We start from the raw sequence: 24,366 nt of genomic DNA, 5'->3' as shown, positions 1-24,366 counted from the left end.
GAAGCTTGCCTTTCTGATCTTTGCAATCTTGTGACACGTATTTGTTCCCACAAAATACAGTTTGGAGACATTAACACACATCAACCCACAGTGTTTACCTTGATAGACAGAGGGGACATGGAGCATGGGGATGGAAGAGGACAGGAGACATGAGAGGGACAGATGAAGAGAAAGAAGAGGGGACACAAACAAACCTCTTGTTCAGTACAAACACTGCAAACACTCTGTTACTTCCTCAGGAGGCTTTTACAGTGTGGTACAGACAGTCCTCAATTATTTGACTCAAAGGTTTAATATCCAGAAATTCACATTACAAACACTACCACAGAATAAATGTGTTACAGCATGGCCATCCAGCCATAGGGTTTGACTTAGTCTTATTGTTGAGATGCATGAGAACTACAGCAAAACACAGCACTGACCACTAGAGTGCAAACATGAGTCTCTTGAGTGTCAGTTAGTGTAAGCTGAGAAATAACACACACATGCAGAAATGAATGGAGACACTTGCCGGAAATATTCAGGATGAAGGTGATAGGCACCTGATGGTAGTGCAGACTGCTACGATAGCATAGATATATTTCTGTCAGTTTAGTTTGTACTATAGTACTGAGTCTCACCCTCCTTTAATGGTGAAGATAGCAGCCAGAGTTATTGTACGTTTTTCGTTACAAGAACTACATTTTTACAGTCATCCAAAATTAATCGAAAAACCAATGTGAACTCATAAAATGTAGTTGAAGTTACACAAAGCTTCAACCAGATTTAGTTAGGGTACTTATGGTGTGAAAACTCACACTGTATATCATGTATTCTATCGCTCTTGTCCTTAACGCTGGATTACCAACCGTTCATAGCGTGCAAGAAGCACCCCCAGGTACAGTGCATGTCAATTGGTTTTGGTAATTTAATATCAAATTTGGAGGAGAAATTTGTACCATTCAGGTATTGTAGTCCAGCATTATTTGGCCAGTTTGGGCTTTTAGAGAGGCCCTGTGTTAAAATGTGGTTTGTATTATTTCAGCCTAGAGTATTTCGTTTCCTCTTGATTGTGTACACATTTCACAGACGGATGAGGAGGTCAGCGTACAAGTATAGAACAGTCAGTTTAGGAAGAGGAATGTGTGCTAGGGCTAAGCAGTCTAGTTGAGATAAGATGTTTTGCAAGCGAAACACGGAGGAGTGAGACCTCCTCTTCCCCCTCTCTGTGGCGGACACCGCTGCCCCGCTGACGTCACGGCGGTGCATTCATCCGCCCAGGCTGCGGGCTTCCTGCTGCGTCTCCACTCTTGACGGTTACGGCTGGAACGTTACACGCTGCTGCTCCGCCACGCAACAGACTGCCAAGTTCAGGAACCGGGGAAACATCGACATTTTTGGGTACGTATACCCTTCACATTACGTCCACAAGCCGTATGTTCCTCGTAGTCAACGGGGCGCTCAATACTGGTTTGCAAAGCGCTAACTGTGGTGTGGCTGGCTGCTGCTCAACGTGTGACATCGTGTAGGAAGAGATGCACCAAGACGAGGGAGGGGTGGCTGAACACTACCGTAGTGTTAGTCGGAGACATACGCAGATATCGGGACCAAGTTCCACTTTGTGGCATTTCCTCCTCACCACATCCATGTCAGCCAGTCTCCACCGCGACCTCCCGCCCACCACGGGGCCTCTTCTGTTGAACTAAAGTCGTAATGGTTCCCGGGTTCTCATTTTGTTGAAGCACTTCAATGAGGAAGGTTGACTGCAGGAGGCACTTTGAATTTGAGGCCTCGCGTCTACTTCACCGTTACTCTCGGGCTGTCACAGCCGGAGACTCGCTGTGGTTTCCCCCGTGCAAATGGACGGTGAGCGGTAACGATGGGAGGCTGCTGTGCGTAATGAGACTCACGGGATTCGGATCCTCCACGTAGGAGCCCGCGCTCAGTCCGCCTCTCCTGCTCCATGTTGTCTCCGGTAACACTCCTCTGTTTGGCCCGGATGCCTCACGGTACCGTCGTTAAGACCAGCGATGTCTCCTAATGCACGAATGTGCCGTTTGGCGAGTGAAGGGGGAATGGTGCCCTCCTCAGGTTTAAGATGCCCTCGTTCTAGTAAAGTGTTGAACGTTTGGTGTCGTTTCCAAAGATATGTCTGATTCACCTATAAACACACTTTTGGAGGCAGTTTGTGTTTCTGATAGTTAAAGCATCAGTGCGCAAATGCTTCACAAGCCCAGACAGGTCCACACATGGCCCTGTAGAGTGGCGACGGGCCCACTTTCTAAAGTGACCGACTCTTCCTGCTGGTGACATTCATCATGTCTTGTGGGGGGGGGGGGTTCACCCGAAATAGAAGTCTATACAAACCCCTTTGAGGGTGTTGTGATGTCGGTGTTTCTTACTGGAAGGAGCAGGTTGCTGCAGACGGATGCACCTTGATGTCATTGTTGCTGGAGCATACGTCCATCACCAGGGTCTCAACACATGTCACCTGCTGAGTGAATCGCTCTCCTGTAGGGGTTGGGTGACTTGAGTAGAATGGATGCAAACTAGGCTGTGATTCTTTAGTTTGTGTGTGAGTGAATGCCTCTGTGACTAACTTTAAATCTATAATAGTTTTTACCGTCGCCTGGCAGTGGGTTTTCACATTAGTCTTAAAGTTTCTTCTGAAAACTATTTGAGCTTTTGTTAGTGTGCAGACGAGACCAGATTTTCGTTTTTCATTCTTGGGCGATCAGCTTTCAGGGCCATCCAGAAAGGAGACCGCCAGGTTCACACGAGCCTTGTATTATGCTGCCAATAAATGCAGCATCACCTCAATGGCTGGATGGCAGTACTTCTTGATCCCAGCCAAATATGTTGTCCATCAGCTGAATTGGGGTTGAACTGCGGCCTTGTTGTCACTCTACACTGGTTTCTGGCAGTGTGTGCCTCCCATACATAGACCCCAAATATATGTATTATATAAGGGGCATCCAAGACACAAAATACTGTAGCGTTTGTAGAGGATAACACTGCACACATCCTAGATATCGATGAGCTCAATGCTTCCTATAGCCTAACATGTTGATATCTATACGCCTGATTAATCTAATTTGTGTTGCTCTCATCCAATCTGAGGCATTATTGGCATCAATATCATCATACATCACGCTGGTTTTGGTTTAAGCTAATCGTGACTCGTTAGCAGAACCGCATCATCCTCGACATGCAGCCCGGGGGTGGCAGACCCAAGAAGGCTTGTGTGAAGCTATGAATAAGGGCTTGTGTCCCTGGGACAGAGGCCCACACTGTAGTCCTATTGTCACCAACTGCCCTCATTGTACTCTCTTCAAGCTGTAGACCCTGGTCTTCTCTTGTGAGTCCGTTCAGGAGCAGCCTTGCTCGGATGCAGCCGGCTGTACGTCTGCCTGAGCAGGTGTCTACAGAGCGTAGCACGCTAAGTTCTGTTGATGTCCCCTCTCACTCACATTTCCTGTTTTCAGTGCATGTATGACATGCTGGTAACAATCGCTCTGTGTGACGGCAGAAATCACTGACACTGTTGAACCTCTTATTTGTGCTGAATTTGTATTCCGACTGGAGCTCGTGAGGCATGTGTGATTTCAACAGGCTGTCGGCCAAGCTCTGCACACAAGCCTGCAAGTTGGTCAGAAATGGGAACTGAGAAATGTCTTTACTTTTTTATGAATGAAGGCTTAAATGTGATCTGATCCCTGACCTCCAACTGCCTACTTTTTGAGTCAAAGCCCAGTAAACGCGCCACATGCACTAGTGAGGTGTCATGGTTTTAATTCTAAAAATGGAATGTTGATTGAAATGAGCTTTTAATTGAAACCGTCAAAGTTAAAAGCAGGATCTGCGATTCTCCCAATTCTTTCTCCACCCTGGCCTGTCTGTCGGAAGAAGAAAAAAAGCTCTTGAAAGACGACAGTGTGACTCACCGGAAGCTTGCAGCTGAGACACCTTAGCCACTGCCAGAGTCTGAGAGGATGGAGAAACAAACGGGAGCTATATACAGTCAGGGACATAAGTATTTGGACTGTGACCCAATTTTCTAATTTTGCTTATTTACACAACTCGAATGGATTTTAAACTAATCAGTCAATATGTGAGAAAAAAAAAATGACTAGGAATTACGACCATTTTTATACAGTCCACCACATTTTCAGAGGCTCAAAGTAACTGGACAATTATCTGACAAACAGTTTCATGGCCAGGTGTGGCCTGTTCTGTCACTATTTCATGAAAAATTATGTCGACAATAGGATTCAAAATGTTATGTTTGCAGTTGGTAGCTGGTCCTTGGAACTCTCAGCATGCAGACCAAAAAGGTGTCAATGCAAGTGAAGGAGAACATTATTAGGTTAAACTTAACAAACCTATCAGACAGATAGCAGAAACATTAAGATTGACCAAATCAACAGTTTCCTTCCTTAAAGAAGGAATGCACTGGCAAGCTCACCAACACCAGAAGACCACGGAAGACATCAAAAGTGGATGATCGCAGAATTCTTTCCTTGGTGAAGAAAAACATCTACTGAAGTCAAGAACACTCTGGAGGAGGTAGGCGCGTCATTGTTAAAGTCTACAATCAAGAGACTCCTCCATGAATCTAAATGCAGAGGGTTTACATCAAAGTGCAAACCTCTGGTAACACTGAAGAACAGGAAGGCTGATTAGACTTTAACAGAAAACATCTGAAAAAGACTGACCAGTTTGGGAACAATATTCTTTGGACAGATGAAACCAAGATGAACTTGTACCAGAATGCTGGGAAGAGAGAAGTGTGGAGAAGGAAAGGAACGGCTCATGATCTGAAACAAACCACATCATCTGTCTAACATGGTGGAGGCAGTGCTTTGGATGGGCATGTATGGCTGCTAATGGAACTGGGTCACTGTGTTCATTGGTGATGTCACAGCTGATAGAAGCAGCAGGATGAGTTCTGAGGTGTTTAGGGTTAAACTATCGGCTCAGATTCAGCTTAATGCTGCAAAACTGATTGGACGGCGCCTCACACTGCAGATGGATAATGAACTAAAACATAATGTGAAAACAACCCAAGAGCTTCTTATGGCAAAGGAATGGAATATTCTTCAATGGCCAAGTCAGTCACCTGATCTCAACCCAAGTGAGCAGCTTTTCACTTACTGAAGATAAAACTGAAGCAGAAAGACCCACAAACAGCAGCAGCTGAAGGAGGCTGCAGGAAAAGGTCTGGCAAAGCATCTCAAGGGAGGAAACTCGGCGTGTTTGGTGATGTCTATGGTGCCAGACTTCAGGCAATCATTGACTGCAAAGGATTTTCCTCAAAGTATTACAAATAATGATTATATTCACAATTATGTTAGTTTGTCCAATTACTTTTGAGCCTCTGAGAATGTGGATGACTGTGTATAAGTGACTGTAATTCCTAAACGGTTATTGTGATATTTTTGTTTTATCCATTGAATTAAAGCTGAAAGTCTACACTTCAACCACATATTGACTGATTAGTTTAAAATCCACTGGAGTTGTGTAAAGAGGCAAAATTAGAACAATTGTGTCACAGTCCAAATACTTAATACTGTAAACAACGACTGAGTCGGTAAATGAAAAACTAGAGTTTGTAAGCTGCAGAAGATGGAGACTGCAACCGCGCTCAGCAAACTGTTTGATTTCAGCCATGGTGTATCTCCACCAATCATCACGTGTCTCCATCACTCTAAGTATCAGCATGTGGAATGGTGCGTTCAGGTGTGCCTCGTGAAGTTCCTTCCTGCCATCTAGTGGATCCTTTTTTTCCCAGCTCACTGGTGAAATAAGTTAGTTATATTAAATGAGTTATTTATATTTGATCATATAGGGGTATATTTAAAAAAAAACAGGCTTCATACCATGTAACTTCTCTCTTTAAAGAAAAAGGTTTGAGACAGTTGAATACTGGTTTGAGACAGTAAATGAGAATTGTCTGGCATGAAACAGATGATCTGTTTTGAATTTTGAATGGAGTCCTCATCTCATAATGAAAGTCAAATGGAATGGTGGATTTAGAGAATCGTGACCCAAACTAGTGATGTGCTCTAGTTCAACTGTAGCTCTACGAGCAGCTGCTGCTGCAGGTCTGCCAGTAAAACAGCAGACTCTTCATGTGACTGTGGTTAGCGCTGTGAAGTCTGCATACACCACTGGATTGTTGTCATGGTTTCACAATGAAAACCAAACATGGCCGTAGCTTCATCCACCTTTTGATGCAGTTTAACCTCGATCATCCCACATCTATTGTTAAGTGCTGCTTTTAGATAAGTCCTGTCAACTGTGGACACCAACTATTGGCTCGCTCTGTAACTGGTGTTGTGTAGCAGCAGATCACTCGGGAGTTATTGGCTCCTCCTCACAGACGTTAGATGTTCCTGTATTTCAAACATTGTTTTACATGTCATTCAACCATGCAGGAGACAACAGACTATGAATAGATGGTTATTATCATTATATTGTATTGGCCATGTTGAGGCGGGTTTTATCACTTCAAATTACTGCAGTTTGTTGTTAGGAGCCACAATGAGATTTTCCAGTCAAAGGTCTCTGTAGAGCTTTGGTTGACTGTGCTGTAACGGCCTTGTTAAAAGGTTGGCATTGGATGTGTTAAAGCAGCATACTTGTGGTATTTGTTTGAATAGCACACTTGGTTGGATAAGTGTTATCGATCCTCTGGTCACATGATTGCTGATAACAGCAAATGCCCTCAGTAGATGAGTTATCAGCTTAAAAACCAACACAATGTGACTGATAAGGCCCAATACACTAGTGCATAGAGTCAACACATCAGTGTGATATAGGCCTACCTAGTGTTAGAAAGATTCAGTCAGGTGATTAGTCAATATACCGAAAATGAATCTGCAACAGTTCTCACAATCATTTGCTTTTCTCTCTTTTTATCAAAAACACCAAATATTCATTGGTTTGTAAAACAAAATAAGTGTGGGCTTAATTGATAAAGTGTTAGTTGCAGCCCTTCTGTGGACAAATGACTCCAGTGTGTAAACTTAAATTGGTAAATGGTCGTCCTACAGGAGAGCACTGCTGTCTACATTCAGTTTACAGTCAACTCATCCAGAGTGTCTGCTAAACTTTAGGGACTTTCAGTATGGCCGGTCTAAGTAAAAACTAGAGACCATCTTGTGATGATCACACCAGCTGTGACCCGGGCTGGGCCCTGTACTTCCTACCCCTCTACTGCCCAGCCCTGAACCTTCATGTTGATCTCAAAGTACAGCAGACCTCCTCAGTGGTAGTTGTGTTACAGTCGCTGTCTCCACCACCTTTACCATGTTGACACACACACACACACACACACACACACACACACACACACACACACACACACACACACACACACACACACACACACACACACACACACACACACACACACACAGGGAGTGTGAGAGGTGAGAACAATGCCAGTGTTTCTGTCATGGCTGATAAAGAGGGTAAAAGTCAACTGATGTGTTTGGTTTGATCCCATTTCACTGACAGTGGCCTGGCATTGTGAGCAAACGGCACCACAACTGTTAACAGATTCTATTCCAAAGCTCCTGGAATTTTGTGACATCGCTTTTTTTTTTTTACTTTTCATGAAATCTGTCATGTAAAAATTAAAAAGCCTGTGATCGTGGCATCGCACAGGAAAAGACTACAAGTAAGTGTGTTTGTGACTTCCTGTTTTCACTCCGTCATTTTAGATTCCCATCCTCGGTCTCCACGTGGGAAACGCCCCATGAAACGAGTTCAGGCATGACGTTGGTCTCACAGTTGTAACCCTCCCTTTTGTTTTTCTTATTTCTGTGCAGGTGGAGTGGTGTTAAAGCAGCTCACTGAACAGAACAACCGACATCATGGTGAACATCCCAGAATACTATGCTGGGAAAACTGTGCTGATCACTGGAGCAACCGGCTTCATGGGCAAGGTACAGTAGTAGTTGAATAGGCAAGTAGCCAATAGGACATGACTGAACCATGGAGATGAGCTGCGGAACTAGATGAGGGGAACCCTCCATTGAGACGCAATCAGATGAGAGAGAGCCAAACTCTACCTCTCTGCTTCATCAGAGTGACTGAAGGGTTCCATCAGTGCACTTCAGTCCACATTACATAGGAAGTATCTAAACGTGTAGAGTTCAGGTCTTTTCATACCAGGAAGTGAAGCAGGAAGAATGAAGACTGTCCCAGCAATGAGACACTTTTACTGTGTGCTGAGTAGTGGGTATTATGTTGTGAAGGCATGCTTCAGTCTTAGTTTAACAGCAGATACATGAATACCTTCTTGTTGAACGGCTAATATAAATGTAGCAAAGCATTCACACGGCCGACCTTTTACTGCGTCGGGCTACCAAGCACAGCAGCCGTTGTTTGTTCTCCATGTGTTTGATGCAACACGTTGGTACATCCTCTTTCCTCCTGGTTCAAGGTGCTGCTGGAGAAGCTGCTGAGGTCCTGCCCAGAAGTCAAAGGTGTCTATGTGATGGTGAGGTCAAAATCTGGTCAGAGCCCTGAGACCCGCATCGCTGACATGATGAACTGCAAGGTGAGAAGTGGGCTAAGAGATGGGTGTGTGGAGGAGGTGAAGGAGAAGCCTGATGCAGCAGCTCTGTGTGAGCTTAAAACGTAGCTTAGTTTGAGCATAATAATGTACTAACAGGCTGAACCACACAGTTGAGATGCCACTTAAAATGTAGACATCCTGACTCATTTATGACTCTGAAATGCACACTCAGTGTTTGCTCTCTACTTTCTTTGATTTAATGAGTGCACTAATGTGATTCGTATGCTGCATTGGCTCTAATCTGTAAGAGTTCCATCGGAATGTCTGTTAAGTCACCATCTATTGCTGAATGAGGTCCCATGATGGTGGGTTAGCTGATGGCCCGGTGATGAAAGCCTTTACATCTAGGAGTAACTTTAGATGTCACTTCTAACAGTTCACATGTGTGTTAGTGTTGACTTAACGTTGGACGCTTCCAAACAGCTGAGGCAGCAGACTGCTGTAGTTCGGCTCTAGATGAGTCGAGGTGAAAAGTAAGCCGTTCTGCCACGACTGCCAATTTCAACAGTTGGTGTGGGAGTAGAAGCTCTTCTTGTATGGAAACGCATTCCACTGCACACTGAATTAGTTTTATGAATGCACCTACAGTTTAGTATGGACTGTAACTTGGGCATCATTTCCCCACTCAGCTGTTTGAAAGATTGCAAGACGAGCAGCCTGGCTTCGCGGAGAAGATCGTAGCGGTGACCAGTGACCTGACGAAGCCAGAGCTGGATCTGAGTAAAGAGGACCAGAGCATCCTGGCTGACAACGTCAACATCATATTCCACTGCGCCGCCACCATCCGCTTCAACGAGCCACTCAAGTGAGTGGTCTGTTTATTTTGATTGGTTCTTCATTTCTGGAGGACTTTGTTGGTAATATGTGCAGTGCATTGTGTTTCTCTCTCTAATGGCACCTTGTAAGTTAACCATGTTTATCAGTGTGTTTCTTCCGGATCTTGTATGGTTATGTTGTGTTAACTCGGTCAAATGAGTGACGATCAGGCAGGAGAATGTGGTTGTTTGACGTAGCGGCGACATGGGGCTCGACACCTGAGACGCGTCCTTTTTCTGCAGGACGTTGGCTAATCGTTTGTTCTGCTCATCCAAAGACACTACTTACAACCTCAGGGAGACGGTAGATTAGGGCTGCAACTAACGATTATTTTAATAATCGATTAATCTGTAGATTATTTCTTCGATTAATCGATGAATCGGATAAAAAAACAAAGCATTCATTTTCAACCGAAAAAATGGCCTGACGCTGTGGCGCGATAGCCTATCAGCGTTGAGATGTTTCTCCTGTCATCACTGACGTCCTGCCGTTGTTGAATCAGGAAATTCATTCTGTAGCCGTCTGTGTTCACCCAGAGCTCTACGATCCCTCATATCAATAGAGACCGGACCAAACTATGTGTATACTTGTGTGTGTGTAAACCATATAGTGCAAACAATGAATAGACGCTGTCGTATTTACATCTAGATGACGTTATTGTGAGTATTGATGGAGAGGCTACATTTAGCATAGAATAGCACCGATCGATCTGAGCTCCATTGAGAAAACAAGTACAAATGGGCATCATTACGTAGTTATTTCGGAGTCCCTTTTTGTCGGTTTATTGCCGTTAAATCACAGCCAAATCAGTTTATTTTGTGTTCATACAGCTGTAGTAAACAGCCGACGTGTGGCTCGCTAGACACAGTGACCTCGATGAAATCCACGGAGCTCCTCCGGACTATGTTATGAACCAGACATGGCGGCGTTTAGTTCCCCGTGATATCTGGGTCTTCCACAACACGTACTGAGCAGAAATAGAGGTTATTTTTCCACGGTTGATGGCGGACAGTTGAACAGCTTTCAGGCCGATAAGCCGCGCCCCCTCTCCGGCGCGTCCAGCGCGATTCACGTGAATGAACACAAATAGTCCCCGTGCGTCATTCGCACGTTCATCGTGTTTGGTGTGAACACGGCATTATTGAGTGGCGTAATAATCGCACGACACAACGAATCGATAATGAAATTCGTTGCCAACTCTTTTAATAATCGATTATCGATTTTATCGATTCGTTGTTGCAGCCCTACGGTAGATTGTCTTTGGAGTAAGACGTCTGTATTATCATTGGTGTTAGATTTTATGCCATCTGTTGTCATTTTGATGTCCCTGGGGTAAGAAGCGTATCTGTACACAGGATGGTTCTTGGGGAGTGCCTTGGTAGTCAAATGGCCATAGAATCAAGGCAAGTTTATTTGTATAGCACATTTCAATAACAAGGTAATTCAAAGTGCTTCACATAAAACCATTAAAAGCATCAAAACATAAGGCAAAATAATAATAAGTGATATCCGGTTTATCCAAAGACGAGCATTGTAACCAATTAGATGTAGAGATACAATGGAGACTGGGTCCGCCCACTTACTGTCAAAAAGAAAAACTACTCTCGAGCGAGCAGAATAAAGTTTCGCGAGTGAACAGTTTTAAGCTTCTCGGGCGACTTTTGCTCGCGGAGTGATATAAAAGCGCTCGTCAAAGTAAAATACGCGCGCACATGGATCTCATTTGCGCTCTCGGATTTTGACAGTGATTTGCCTTCATATTCCAGGCTCTTTCACTTTTGAGTGAGGGTCCCGTTTTAATTAAGTTTTCGGTTTACAGATAATTATACTTGTACGATAAGATAGAAGTTATCTTCCTAATTTCCCTCTGGTGTGTCTTGCGTGCAGTAAAAAACGTGTGATCTCCCCGTCACCCATGCATCATTAGCTGTCTGTTGCAACCTGAGGTAGGCTCCCAATATATACAGATATAATACACAGACATAACCAATGGCTCCTACATTAGTAGCTATTATCAGTATAGTGATCTTGTGTGCAGACAAACTTCTCAAAAGTCTCTCCAGATGTTAAAGCCGACTGACAGCTGATCCAGCTGTGATCAGAGCCGCCATCATCAGAAACAGACGTCACTTCACTTGACGCTTCAGAGGAAAGGAAGTCTCTTTTCTCTTAACATATTTCCTTGTTTCCTCTCTCCTTGCATGGTTTCTTTGGAAAAGACGCAAGTTAGGGAAACGGGGATGCAATTAAGAGACTTGGGGTTTACCCTACGAATGGGTGAATGATGACATGTAGTGTTAAAGTGCTTTGAGTGGTCGGAAGACTAGAAAAGAGAAATAAAAAAGTACAGTCCATTTAGCATCAGTTTAGATGATTGGTGCAGTCCTCTGAGTGCTCAACAGTACGGCAGAGACACGGAGTAGGAAACCTGAAAATTATTTAATATCAATTTTGAATTAGAAGTTAAGATTCTAGTAGCTTTTTATAGGAGTAGCCCATCAGACGACGGTATCGTCGTCCATCGTGATGTTTCACTGTGACCCTAGTCTTCAATCCCCCAATGCTAATAACACATGACTGGGACTTGTACTCACTTAGTTTGGTTCATCTATTTCATCCACTGACTGATTATACGTCAAACTTTACTGTCTTCCTTTCCTCCTCCCAGAGATGCAATGCAGCTGAATGTCCTGGCCACCCAGAAGATGCTGGCACTGGCCCACAGGATGAAGCACCTGGAGGTCTTCCTTCACGTCTCCACAGCCTATGCCAACTGTGACCGAGAGCTCATTGAGGAAATGGTATACCCTCCCCCCGTAGACTACCGCAGACTCATCGATTCTCTGGAGTAAGTGGATCTGGACCGTTTCCAATGAACGTCTACTGCACAGTGGACAAACTGCTGTGGTGGTGATTTGGATGGCCTTGTTTGATGAGCAGATGTGTGGAGGCTCTTTTGTTGTCAACAGTATACAGTAGCATGGGATTATGTCATAACCATGATGTAATTAAAGCAGTGCTTTGCATTTGTTTTGGAGCATGACTACGGGGCCCTATGAAAAATGTTTTTCATTTTTCTGAATTGTGTTAAACAATTGTCATTAGATGTGGTGGATAAATTCAATTTCAATAAGAAAATATTCCAAATTGAATGAATATAAATGAATTTGATACAACACAACATTGCTCATTTATTTTAATCAAAGTGATTCAATACGGTTATAAAACCGTTCCATCCTTTTGTAAAATAAACAAGCAGCATGGTGTTTTGTTCCGTCCATCCCATTTAGGTGCTGTGAACGCTCATGGTGGTATGAAAACCCAGATTTTTATAAATTGCATCCATCTAGGATTCTTAATTTCTTCAGATTACAGCCGTGGCCAAAAGTTTTGAGAATGACAAGTATTGGTTTTCACTAATTTGCTGCTTCAGTGTTTTTAGATCTTTTTGTCCGATGTTACTTTAGTATACTGAAGTATAATTACAAGCATTTGTAACAAGCAAGTGTCAAAGGCTTTTATTGACAATTACATTAAGTTTATGCAAAGAGTCAATATTTGCAGTGTTGATGAGAAGTTGCTCTCGGAGGATGTTGTGGTACCTTTCTTTATTCATGGCTGTGTTCTGAGGCTAAATTGTGAGTGAGCCCACTCCCTTGGCTGAGAAGCAGCCCCAGACATGAATGGTCTCAGGGTGCTTTGCTGTTGGCACGACACAGGACTGATGCTAGCGCTCACCTTTTCTTCTCGAGACAAGCTTTTTTCCGGATGCCCCAAACAATCGGAAGGGAGATTCATCAGAGAAAATGACTTGACCCCAGTCCTCAGCAGTCCAGTCCCTGTACCTTCTGCCCAATATCAGTCTGTCCCTGATGTTGTTCCTGGAGAGAAGTGGCTTCTTTGTGCCCTTCTTCACACCAGGCCATCCTCCAAAAGTCTTCGCCTCACTGTGCGTGCAGATGCACTCACATCTGCCTGCTGCCATTCCTGAGCTCTGCACTGGTGGTGCCCCGATCCCGCAGCTCAATCAGCTTTAGGAGACGGTCCTGGCTCTTGCTGGACTTGTTGGGCGTCCTGAAGCCTTCTTCACAACAATTGAACCTCTCTCCTTGAAGTTCTCGATGATCTGATAAATGGTTGATTTAGGTGCAATCTTACTAGCAATTCATCTGATCACTCTTCATAATGTTTTGGAGTATATGTAAATTGCCATCATAAAAACTGAAGCAGCAGACTTTGTGAAAACCAATACTTGTGTCATTCTCTAAATGTTTGGCCAGGAGTGTAGTAGATGAATAAAAAGCAAGTAGGAAAGTATTTTATAAGATTGTCAGTGATTCACTGAGCGTGATTTAAAATTTTTATAATTCAATATTTAAATGAAGGTAATTCATATCGGTTCATCTCATTTCATCAGAACACGTAGGTCTGGGCTACATGAAAGAGCACTTTATATGCTGACTGTATCCGGTGCTGTGTTGATCATACGATAGACTTCTAAAAGACACATTTGTATTGATACTGTCAGTGGTTAAATAAATGTAGCAAATATAAGACCTATCATTATTTCTGTTTCTTGTGCTCCAGCTGGATGGATGACGAGCTGGTGTCTGCTCTGACTCCCAAGCTGATCGGGAAGCGTCCCAACACCTACACCTACACCAAAGCCTTGGCGGAGTATATGGTGCAGCAGGAGGCCGGAGACATCAACGTAGCCATTGTCAGACCTTCCATAGTTGGAGCCAGCTGGAAAGAGCCCTTCCCAGTGAGTGATTCCTGAACGCAGGATTAATGTCAGATGCCGTTTTAAAATGCACCAAGAAAAAGCAAAGCATACTGCAGAAATCCTGTCTGTTTTAGAATATGTGCCAGTCTGCAACTTTTTGAGTGTTTGAGGCAGAAATAGATAATGTAAAAGCCAAGTTCCACATCTGTTCTAGAGCTGCTGCCTTTAGAGCGCAGAGCATGACGCTGATTGTCATACACCCTTTCACACCGAGGGCTCAACCAGGCTTGATTTTGTGTTTAGGGTTGAGAGGTGGGTCAGAACTGGGTTGATTTCCTTGTGAACGGCTCCACACGCACGCACACACACACACACGCGTCTCTGTAGCTCAAACAAACGGTGCGACGGCAGCAGGAATGTTTTCAGCTACATTGAGGTGAACATCATGGATATGTGGTAACACGTTGAGATGCAGGAGCTCCTGGTCGTTCGTGTGAGGAAGACAGTAGCAGACGAGGGACATCGTAGTGTATGCAACACAACTGCTGCTGAATGAGAGGGACAGCTATACACAGAGACACAAACACGCCGTGCAACCTGAACACCTCACAGTACAGCCAGCTGTGTGCACATCTGTTCTCCAAGCATGTTCACACATTCTCCATTTTTACCTTTTTAAACTTATTTCATTTTCCAAAGACACTTGCAAAAAGATAAATGTGTCACCTGTCCTATCTGCTGCTAAGTTACTAATATAAACGTTATTCCTTTATCAGAACATGGCAAACTACTTGGAATATGAACCCAGGTATTGGGAGGAGTTAGTGAGCAGGGAGATCGTAAAGTAGAGGAAGTCATTGTTTCCAGAGATCAAGAAACAGACGTGTAGCGAATGTCCAACAGAACTCTGTCTGTGAAAGCACAGAGGTGTGCAGGCAGTTGTGCAGTGAATGAATGAGGAATGTAGCGGAACGAAGCTCTGCACACCTTTGCTGCTGTGGAAAGCAGAAGATGGTTGTTTTTCTGGTTTAGGAATGTTTCCCACACTCTGAATATCAGACAGCAACAGCTCTGACAGAATCACTCATTAAAGTGTGTGAATATATGTTCTAGTAACCAGGCTAAAGCTCATTGGAACTGCCACATATTAAATCTATTACCATATGAGCATTTGAGTAATTATAACCAGCAAATGTTTGAATTATGAACAATGTCAGTTATGGAAAAGTCAGTTTATCAAGAAAAGGTCCAAATGTATCAATGAATGGGCTAATGGTGTCGGTGCTAACGGTCTGCTCTGTCCTCTTCCTCTCTTTCAGGGTTGGATTGATAACTTCAATGGCCCCAGTGGAATATTCATAGCAGTAAGTACAGGCGCTGGTCAGCTGCTCGGTGTACAGTGCTAAAGCCCGTCTGGTGTCAGTCTTACTGAGCCAGATGCTGACCCATGTCACCGACTGCAGCTTCAGCTGTTTAAACCACAGACTCACAGCTTGCTCCTTCAGCACCGTTCCAAACAGCTGAAATGCATTGAGCTTTTTGGCAGTTTAAACTAACGTGTTTTCAGTTTGAAATGCTGACTGTTTTCTTTTGCTCTCTAGTCCACGTAGCAGTACACAGTGTGCTGGTTCTCTGAATCTAACCGCTACTGCCTGGAGATGTTGACTCAGGCGGTGTGGCTAAAAGCAGGAGGGAGAGGAAACAGCAGTTTGAACGGTTGTAGAATCAAACTGTGGAGCTAGCAGGCTAACAACAGTTCACAACGTTTCAGATCTTACTGCTTTTCATCAAGCATTCTCCTGTCATGAACCACTGTCTTTACACTCACTGCAGCACATTATGTCCCAGTGCAGTTCAGAATATAGATAAACAATATTTTCTGACTCAAACTGGGTGGACATTGGACATCCCCGTGATTTCATGTGTCAAAGTTCTTCAGATGGAAGGAGGCGGGTCAGTTTGTGACAGGAAGCGCTCTACAGAGAAGTGAATGTGGAGCCACTTTCAGTCTTGAAGTTGTGATCTGTGCGACTATACTCTATAGATATTGGTCATCAGCCTGTTTTGGGTCTGAACTGAAACTTTCTGCTTGTGTTACTGATGTGTCTTTGACCTCCTCTAGGCCGGTAAGGGGATCCTGCGTACCATGAGAGCGTCTAATGATGCTGTGGCTGACCTGGTGCCTGTGGACGTGGTCATCAATGCCACGCTGGCTGCAGCTTGGTACTCTGGATCACAGACACTCAACAGGTGGAGATGCAAAGAATTCATCACATGTCTTCTCACATGCGTCTTCTGGTCAAGTTGTATTGATGGTGTGTGTGTGTGACCCTTTCCCTCCATATTACAGGTCTAAAAACATCCTGGTGTACAACTGCACAACCGGAGGGATCAACCCGTTTCACTGGGGGGAAGTTGGTATGAAGCCTCTTATCTAACCTAAACACAGCCTCTGTAAAGACAATGGAGGCTGTGTGTTTAACTCCGACTGTAATCTGATCCACTGCCTGCCACACCCAAACCAAGAGCTTGGCTCACCTGTTCCTCCTAGATCCTGCTTTGTGGCTGGATCTTTGTGGAGTAAAGGCACACATTGTTGCTCACATTGCTAGTGATTATGGACATGTAACCAATCACCACACCTCCCGGGTTGATTTACAGCGTTAAGCTTTGCAGTGAAACATGGTCTCTAACTGTAACTGCAACATGACCGTGTGCCCTAAAAGTTGAATTTGGAAGCACTGTGGTGCAACCGTAAATCACCTTGTTACAACTTGTGAACCGGTTTATCCAAACATCCTCTGACATGATTACAGAAGAGTCTGAGCTTAATGTTGGATTCAGGATGAAAACACATTTTGTTGAAAGGATTGGGGCTGGATGACATGGCCCCACTCTTCTAGCATGATATAGGTCATTTCATATGCCGATAGCAATATATACGGAAAGAACTCTTTTCTTATGCATATGAAAAGTACTAAGTATTTTCCCATTTGATTAAGAACTTTAGTGGAAAATGAAAAAATGAATGTATACATCCAGCTACACTGACTTTACATGATGCACACAAACCAAGACAATAGTTTGATTTAACTACTGAGGTTTCCCCACAGTTCTTATCATTGCAGGTTGTCTAAAAGATTTGAGTCAGTATGTGCTTTTTAGCATCAATTTATCTCGATGTATGATTAATCATGATATGATTGAAAGACTATACATTCTCATACTGATTTATGGCCCAGCCTTACTGAAGTCTCACATACTATTAGTGATGGGCTGAAGTTCCTTCTGGACCTTTTTAGCTGACAAAAGCATTCTCACCACCAGGTCCATGTTAGAATCCGTTGTCTCATGTCCCCGTCCTCTACAGCAGGCTGGTTGTTGACCACGGCTCAGTTCTTCACAAAACATCAGGAAAGGAATGTGAATGTGGGCGACTGGCTAAGTGGATAGCAGGGCCGTCCTTCAATCAGAGGATCGGCGGTTTGATCCCCGGCTCGCATGTCGATGTGTCCTTGAGCAAGACACTTAACACCAAAAATGTCTCCTGTAGCTTTGCTACGGTGTAGAAATGTGATAGAATCTGAATTGTAAGTCGCTTTGGATAAAAGCTAAGTGTGTAATGTAATGTCTACATTTCCATGACAACTGAGCTCCATCTGCAGAGGAAGGTCATGTGACATGATCAGAAGCTCCAGAAGAGCTGCTATTAGAAACAGTTCTGCCAGATAATGAATGTCTTTGTGAAGCCAATGGGAACATCAGAACTCTGTAGACGGGTTGAGCAGCTAGGTCTGGATTGGATTGTTTTTAGATTTGCTTTGCCAGCAGCTTTCAGTCAAGCATACACAGCCCAAATGTTTTGAACTGTTGATTAATGACTTGTGTTAAACAACCTTCTGTTTTATAGAGTACCATGTAATATCCACATTCAAGAGGAACCCCCTTGAGCAGGCCTTCCGTCGGCCCAATGTTAATCTCACATCCAATCACCTAATCAATCAGTACTGGATTGCCGTGAGCCACAAGGCTCCGGCCTTCCTCTATGATCTGTACCTCAGGCTGATTGGACGAGAGCCCAGGTAACCTCCTCATCGCCGACTCGGACGCGCCGCACCTCTGCTGTTTAACGCCACCCCCCCCTCTCACACACACGTGCACACACATCTCTGCTGCTTCAGTCCTGTCAGTTCTCTTTTAGTGTAGTAGGCTAACGTTGTAGCTGCCGTGCTAATGTGTTACATGATGCTTGTGTGCAGTTTTGTTGGGAGTTGAAGAATGTATAACCCAGCTGCTCTCCTGATCATACAGGGTTACTGATGGGTTCTGCACTCTTTACATCTTGCTACCTGCAATGTTCGTATTCTCGGTTGGGTTTCCAAAATGTCAGCCCTGAGGTCGTCTCAGTCCGACCGCTGAATGGACAAAGGTGGACTTCAGTCTGAAGACACTTTGGGAACCCAACCCAGGTGTTGGCCCTTTGAAAAATCCTTTGCTAGATGCTTAGTTGTCAGTTATGTCAGCTGGATCTGTCACCTTTTTTAATCCAGATACTGAAAGCCCTTCAGATCTGGTCCCACTGTTGTAACGACCAGCAGTGGTCCCGCCTTTACACAGGCCCTGCATCTGGCCTAGTATCAGTAGGAGGAGCATTGTGCTTCATCTCGTCCTCTCTGTGTCCTCCTTGTCCTGTCATATGTGTATCTCTCTCCTACAGAGTACTGTATAAACATGACCTTCAAGACCAATCCCTTAGAGCAGGCCTTCAGAAGGCCCAATGTCAATCTGCGCTCCAACCCCTTTACTAATCAGTACTGGACCGCTGTCAGCCACACTCTGCCAGCTCTGCTCTATGACGGCTATCTCAGGCTGACGGGCCGCAAGCCCCGGTAAGGTTGCAACTGCCCCCCCTCCCCTGCCAGTCAGCCCCCACATTTCCCACAACCCCCCCTCCCCTACTGTGTGTCTTTCACTGACTAGTTATGTGGGATCAGGGAGGGGTCCAAGCAGAAGAAGCAAAACGTTTGCTGTGTCTTTTTCTTAGTGAAGACCCTAAGTCCTCTATGGGAGCATGTTTCATTTAAAGAAGACTTGCCTTTTTGTGAACATGACATCCATTATTGCCACCTCCCCCCCACACTTCTCACCCAATCATGGAAAATCCCAAGGCACCATGGGATATTTAAAAAAGTTGTGTCCAGTCGGAGACGGATCATGTCCCACTGAATACAACCCCGCTGCATGTTAATTGATTAGTATCCACATATGTGTTCTCTCTTGACTGCAAGCCAGAGGTATTTCAGACATGATGTCATGCAGTGCCAAGCAGCCCGTTCTCAGCCTTTCTTGCTTTGTTTGGCTGTCTGAAATGAGTTTGGCTCACACTGGGTGTGCTTTGATTAGATTGGGTATGTAAGTAACTCATCTCTGCCTCTATGTGCTGATCAGCATGCATGTCTGTCACGTCCTCGGAAGCATTCACAGGAGGAATCTGAGTCCTCTCAATCTGCTCAATCGGTCTAAATGTTTCAAATGATAGAACAGGCCTGTCATTGGATCAAGGCCTTCTTGTTCAAAATACTGTGAAATGTTTCTAAAGAGCTTTTTAGTAAAAGTTACCAGATAGATGCCGTTTGAAGACTCGGAGAGCCTCCTATGATCCTCGCAGTAATGAGCTCTGCTGCTTTTCTATTCTCACCTTGATTTCCTCAACACTGGTTACTGGTTGTCAGTGATCAACACTGAATCTGAACTAACACACTAATGGAGTATATTAACTGGATGCACTGTGTGAACAGGTGGGCAACATTGTTGATGTAGGAAGTCTGTAAATACTGAACGTGTGTGACCTAAATTGAGTTGTCTGCCCTCCTGGTCGTTACACAGGCTGCATCCAGTTAGTCTTCAGCTGAGTCGTATTAGTCACTGTCCTCAGAGGACCATTCACTGACCGGACCACTTGCAGTGCTTTGACAACGTCTGAACAAACCTCTTGACTATTTGGGAAATGCGTAAAGTGAATGTCACCGTGACTTTCGGTGGATAGTTAATGAACTAACCAAAAGGACGGTGATTGAAGAGGTGAACAAACACAAAGCACTGTACAGCTCAAAAGGTCTGCTGCATTCATTACAATTATAAGAATCAAAATCTGCCTAATCCAAGGCTTTGGGAGTCGACAGCATATACTGTCAAAAATGTAGTGATCTAGTAGAACTCATTCATGCACATCTCTGACAGTGTTCCATGATCAGTTTTGAGACTAAATTGGAGCTCACGTTGCATAACAGCTGATACAAAGGCTCCTTTGTGTTCCGGTGGAGTCAACTTCTGCCTCTGCTCTCCCCTCCTCCAACACCATGCGGCCCTGTCCTGCTCTTCATTCATGACTCCTCTCTCTGCATCCTCTTCTGTCTGTCTCTACGTGACCATCTTTCATCCGTTCCAATGTTCTCTCATCTTCCTCACCTCATTACTGCTTTCCTTCCTTTTCCCTGTTGCTTTCCTTTCTCATGTGTCATAGGATGATGAAGACGATCACACGCCTCCACAAAGCCATGATGGTGCTGGAGTATTTCACCAGTCACTCCTGGGTGTGGAACAATGACAACGTGGCCATGCTGATTGGCCAGATGAGCCCAGAGGATAAGAAGGTAGGAAGAAGCGCTGTGGACGGGTTGACGGGTGTGTGTCTGATAGGCTGGCTACAATGGAGTGGCTCGTTCTTTTCCTGCTGATGTCAGAGAAGAGATGTTTTTCAGACTGAACGGGACTTTCACTGTATGTCCTGTATTGGTTGGTGGTCGGTGGTCTGTGATCAGTGGTTCCCCCCCCACCCAGTGGTTCACCGAAAGTTCACCGAGAATGTTTGTTGTGATTTTGTTTCTGTAGGTGTTTAATTTTGATGTGCGTCAGCTGCACTGGGCCGAGTACATGGAAAGTTACTGCATGGGCACCAAGAAATATGTCCTCAACGAAGAGCTGTCTGGCCTGCCTGCTGCACGCAAACACCTCAACAAGTAAGAGTGGAATCAAATCTGCCACACACTCACGTCTTTGACATCTGTCAGGAATATGAGCTTTTCCTTCAGATTACCACTCTGAGTGGATAGTACAGTCTGAGTGGCAGTAATCCTCTCAGCTTTAACAAAGCTCACGTCAATAATCAGCATGCAGAAACTTTCAGAATTAAAAGGAGAGGGCATGAATCAAAAAAAAAAAGGATATGTCTAACATTCAATTATATTCAATTTATTAGTATAGCCCAATATCAGAAATCACACATTTGCCTCAGAGCTTTACAATCTGTAGAACATCCTCTGTCCCAGGACCCTCGCATCTGAAAAGGAAAAAGTCCTTAAATACATTTTTATAAAAAAGGAAGAAGGATCCCTCTCCAGCATGGACAGAAGTAGATGTCAGATGTACAAAATGAACAACACAACAGTTACAACATAGTCCAAGCTTATGATAGAAATGATCTATATTAGAGTAGTAATAGCTGTAGTAGGATGTGAGCTGTGTGTTGAGACACACTCACTCTTCATATCTTCACCCTTGCAAACCTAAAGTTGGAGTCCTCGTGAAGTGGAGGTTTAGTCTCTGTTGTGTTTGTGTTTCCTAGGCTGAGGAACATCCGCTACACCTTCAACACCGTCCTGGTGGTGCTCATCTGGCGCGTCTTCATTGCCCGATCCCAGATGGCCAGAAACATCTGGTATTTCGTGGTGAGCCTCTGCTTCAAATTCCTCTCCTACTTCAGAGCCTCCTCCACCATGAGATAAAGGTCCTGGACAGGGCGGCGGGTGGCGAGGCAAAGGGGCGAAGACATGAAGAAACACTGGCTGAGGATGATGAGAGGGTCTCAAAGATTTAGTGGAACACAGACGGAGCTACTGGACGAGTCCACGGCGCGCTGAATGTGTCATATCTCGGATCTATCTCACCTGATCTCCAGCATGTCAGAAAACACCAAGGGATTGGATCTGTGTCGGTGTACAGTGTACTAGTTAAAGACGCAGGAGCACACACCCTCATTGTGTTACTGCTGCAATCGTTAAGCTCTCCATCTCGCCCGCCTGCCACACAAAGCTATGCATTGCTCTGCTGCACTAATCCACTGTTGGTTTTGAGTCATTCCAGCCTTCTTCTGTATCTGTCATCTTTGATTGAAGAATAATACTCTGACTGCTGTGTAAGTGATGTTTCTCTGCCGTCACCTGAAAACATAACTCCATGATTTACCTTTTTCTCCCTTGATGTTTTGTCTTTGCTTCTAGTCAAATTCCTGCTAGTAAAGCAGATTGAATTGTTTTCAAAACCTGTTCCAAAATGAGTTCTACGCTGGGTTTTCACCCGGCAGCAGCTTTTGAAGCTGCTCTCAGCTTGTGGGGGACTGGAGCACATTTATTTGGAGGCAGTTAAAGGATGGTTCTGTACTGACGGGTAGCAGGCTAGCCTACGATTGTTTCACCTCTGTCATCCTTAAGACCAGAGCCATTCCACCGCGTTAGCTTGGTGCAAAGAGAAAGTTGACATTGCAGGCTCATACTGACTGTGCCCCACCCAGAGTCGTCATTGGCTGACTCCTCCTACGACCCTGTCTCTCCCCAGTAAACCGCCGTGACTAGTTCCCTAATTCGGACCAAGCACAATGTGGACTGTAATAGTGCCTACAAACGGATTATTCTGGCATCAGCACATCTTGCAAACCAAGCCTGTTCTTCTACAGGTTCCTTCTTGTCATGTCTGAAAGTCTTAAAGCTCTTTTTGCCAACGGGTGGAGCTGAGAGGAGACGTATCCTCCCTTTTGCCTTGTTTTCTCCATGAAGCTTGAGAATGTAGTTTTTCAGTATACTGGTCCGAGTGGGTCTTTGATGTGGACTCTCCTTCATTGGTCTTTTCAGGTTTAAGTCATATGGTTCAGAGTTGGTCTTGTTCCTCTCTACAGTTACTATCTTAGTTGCTTCAGTGAATCCACGTATATAGGATTTATGTGCTCATGCTGTTTATAACCTGCTGTTAAACTCCTGGAATGTTCTGTTGCCTTCATCATTCTGCCTCGTTACGTAACGCGCGTGTTTTCAGACAACACATGCTGGCTTGTTACAGAACTGGCGACTCTGTTTTTCCAGGAAGGAACCCTTGTTGCCATATTAAGTCTTCACTTAACGTACCTGAGGTTTACCTGTGCACATGCGTCTTGTCTGTTACCTCCTTCTCGAGCACACTACAGTGTCTCTCCAAGCAGGGCTCATCTCTGGCTGTGCTTGCATGTGTCTGCTCAAAGCGTCTTCAAACACGTTGGTCCTGTGACTGTCCTGGATTCAGCCGGAGCCATTTTACAAAGGATCATGTGACTTGGTGGAGGGATGCACCCCTGTGGAAAGAAGTGTGCAAGTTTGAATTGTGCCTGAACTTTTTTCAATATTCTAAAAATGTGAAAAGAGAGCAATCAGATCTATGTTTTTTCTAATTATTTTGTGTACAGCTCTATTAGGGAGGCTTCAAAATACAGATGTATTTTTATCTAACGACATTGTGTGGCTACAAAAAGCTTACTGAACCAACTTCAGCTGCTGTAAATATGTAAACAGAAGTGCAGTATGTCCACCGCTCAATTAAAATGACTTTCATGTGTAGTGTGAACGTGTATCGTGTCTCTCTGAATGTCATAGAATTACACGACTCCTCCTGACGCCAAACCCCAACAACACGGTTATCGGCTGATGGGTAAAGGTTAAGCTCGCGGTTGTTCAGTGGAGTGCTGTGGGTACGTTTTAGCTGGTGCTGGTGTGAATGAGGAGCTCAGTGACGGTGGATGTCTGCCCTGCTCGTTTAGTGTTGGCTGGTCTAATTCAGGGTTTTCTTGCAGGTCCTCCTCACGTTCCTGCTTTGTCAGGAATACTGAATCTCACCGATGTTGGTTCCATCAGCATCATCTCCACTTGAACAAATCCTAAATCCAGTTACGGTGATCCATTATTCAAATCACTGACGGCCCCTCAACACATGGTTTTAAATGTGCAGGTGTTTGTGTGACGTTAAATATTCATGACTAAATACGCAATAAGCTCTGGACTTCCTCAAGTCTCTGCTGGTTGCTTAGTAACCTCTATGGTGATGAAAGCCCTCCCCTTAAACCAGCACTGTGGAGGTTTAGTTCAGATGCTGCTGATCAAATCTGTTGTCTTTGGACGCTGTCAGTTTCTAGTCGTTATGCTAAGCTAAGCGGTTATTGTTTATTGTGCAGACAGGA

The 24,366-nt window shown here is 44.5% G+C and overlaps 1 protein-coding gene across 1 annotated transcript; it reads left to right on the top strand.

The window, feature by feature from the left end:
- Nucleotides 1–1,283: 1,283 nt before the first annotated feature.
- On the top strand, nt 1,284–23,760 carry far1 (fatty acyl CoA reductase 1). The gene is made up of 13 exons (XM_079162671.1): nt 1,284–1,380; nt 7,815–7,931; nt 8,432–8,548; nt 9,196–9,371; nt 12,051–12,230; nt 13,970–14,147; nt 15,428–15,472; nt 16,231–16,358; nt 16,459–16,526; nt 18,019–18,190; nt 20,632–20,761; nt 21,000–21,127; nt 21,733–23,760. The coding sequence occupies exons 2-13, from the start codon at nt 7,860–7,862 to the stop codon at nt 21,890–21,892; spliced, it is 1,554 nt and encodes a 517-aa protein (XP_079018797.1). The 5' UTR covers nt 1,284–1,380; nt 7,815–7,859; the 3' UTR covers nt 21,893–23,760.
- Nucleotides 23,761–24,366: the final 606 nt, after the last annotated feature.

The sequence above is a fragment of the Pholis gunnellus genome (genome assembly GCF_910591455.1).
Source record: "Pholis gunnellus genome assembly, chromosome: 7".
Classification (NCBI taxonomy): Eukaryota; Metazoa; Chordata; class Actinopteri; order Perciformes; family Pholidae; genus Pholis; species Pholis gunnellus.
The sequence above is the reverse complement of the archived record's forward strand: the minus strand, read 5'-3'. Positions and strand labels throughout refer to the sequence as shown.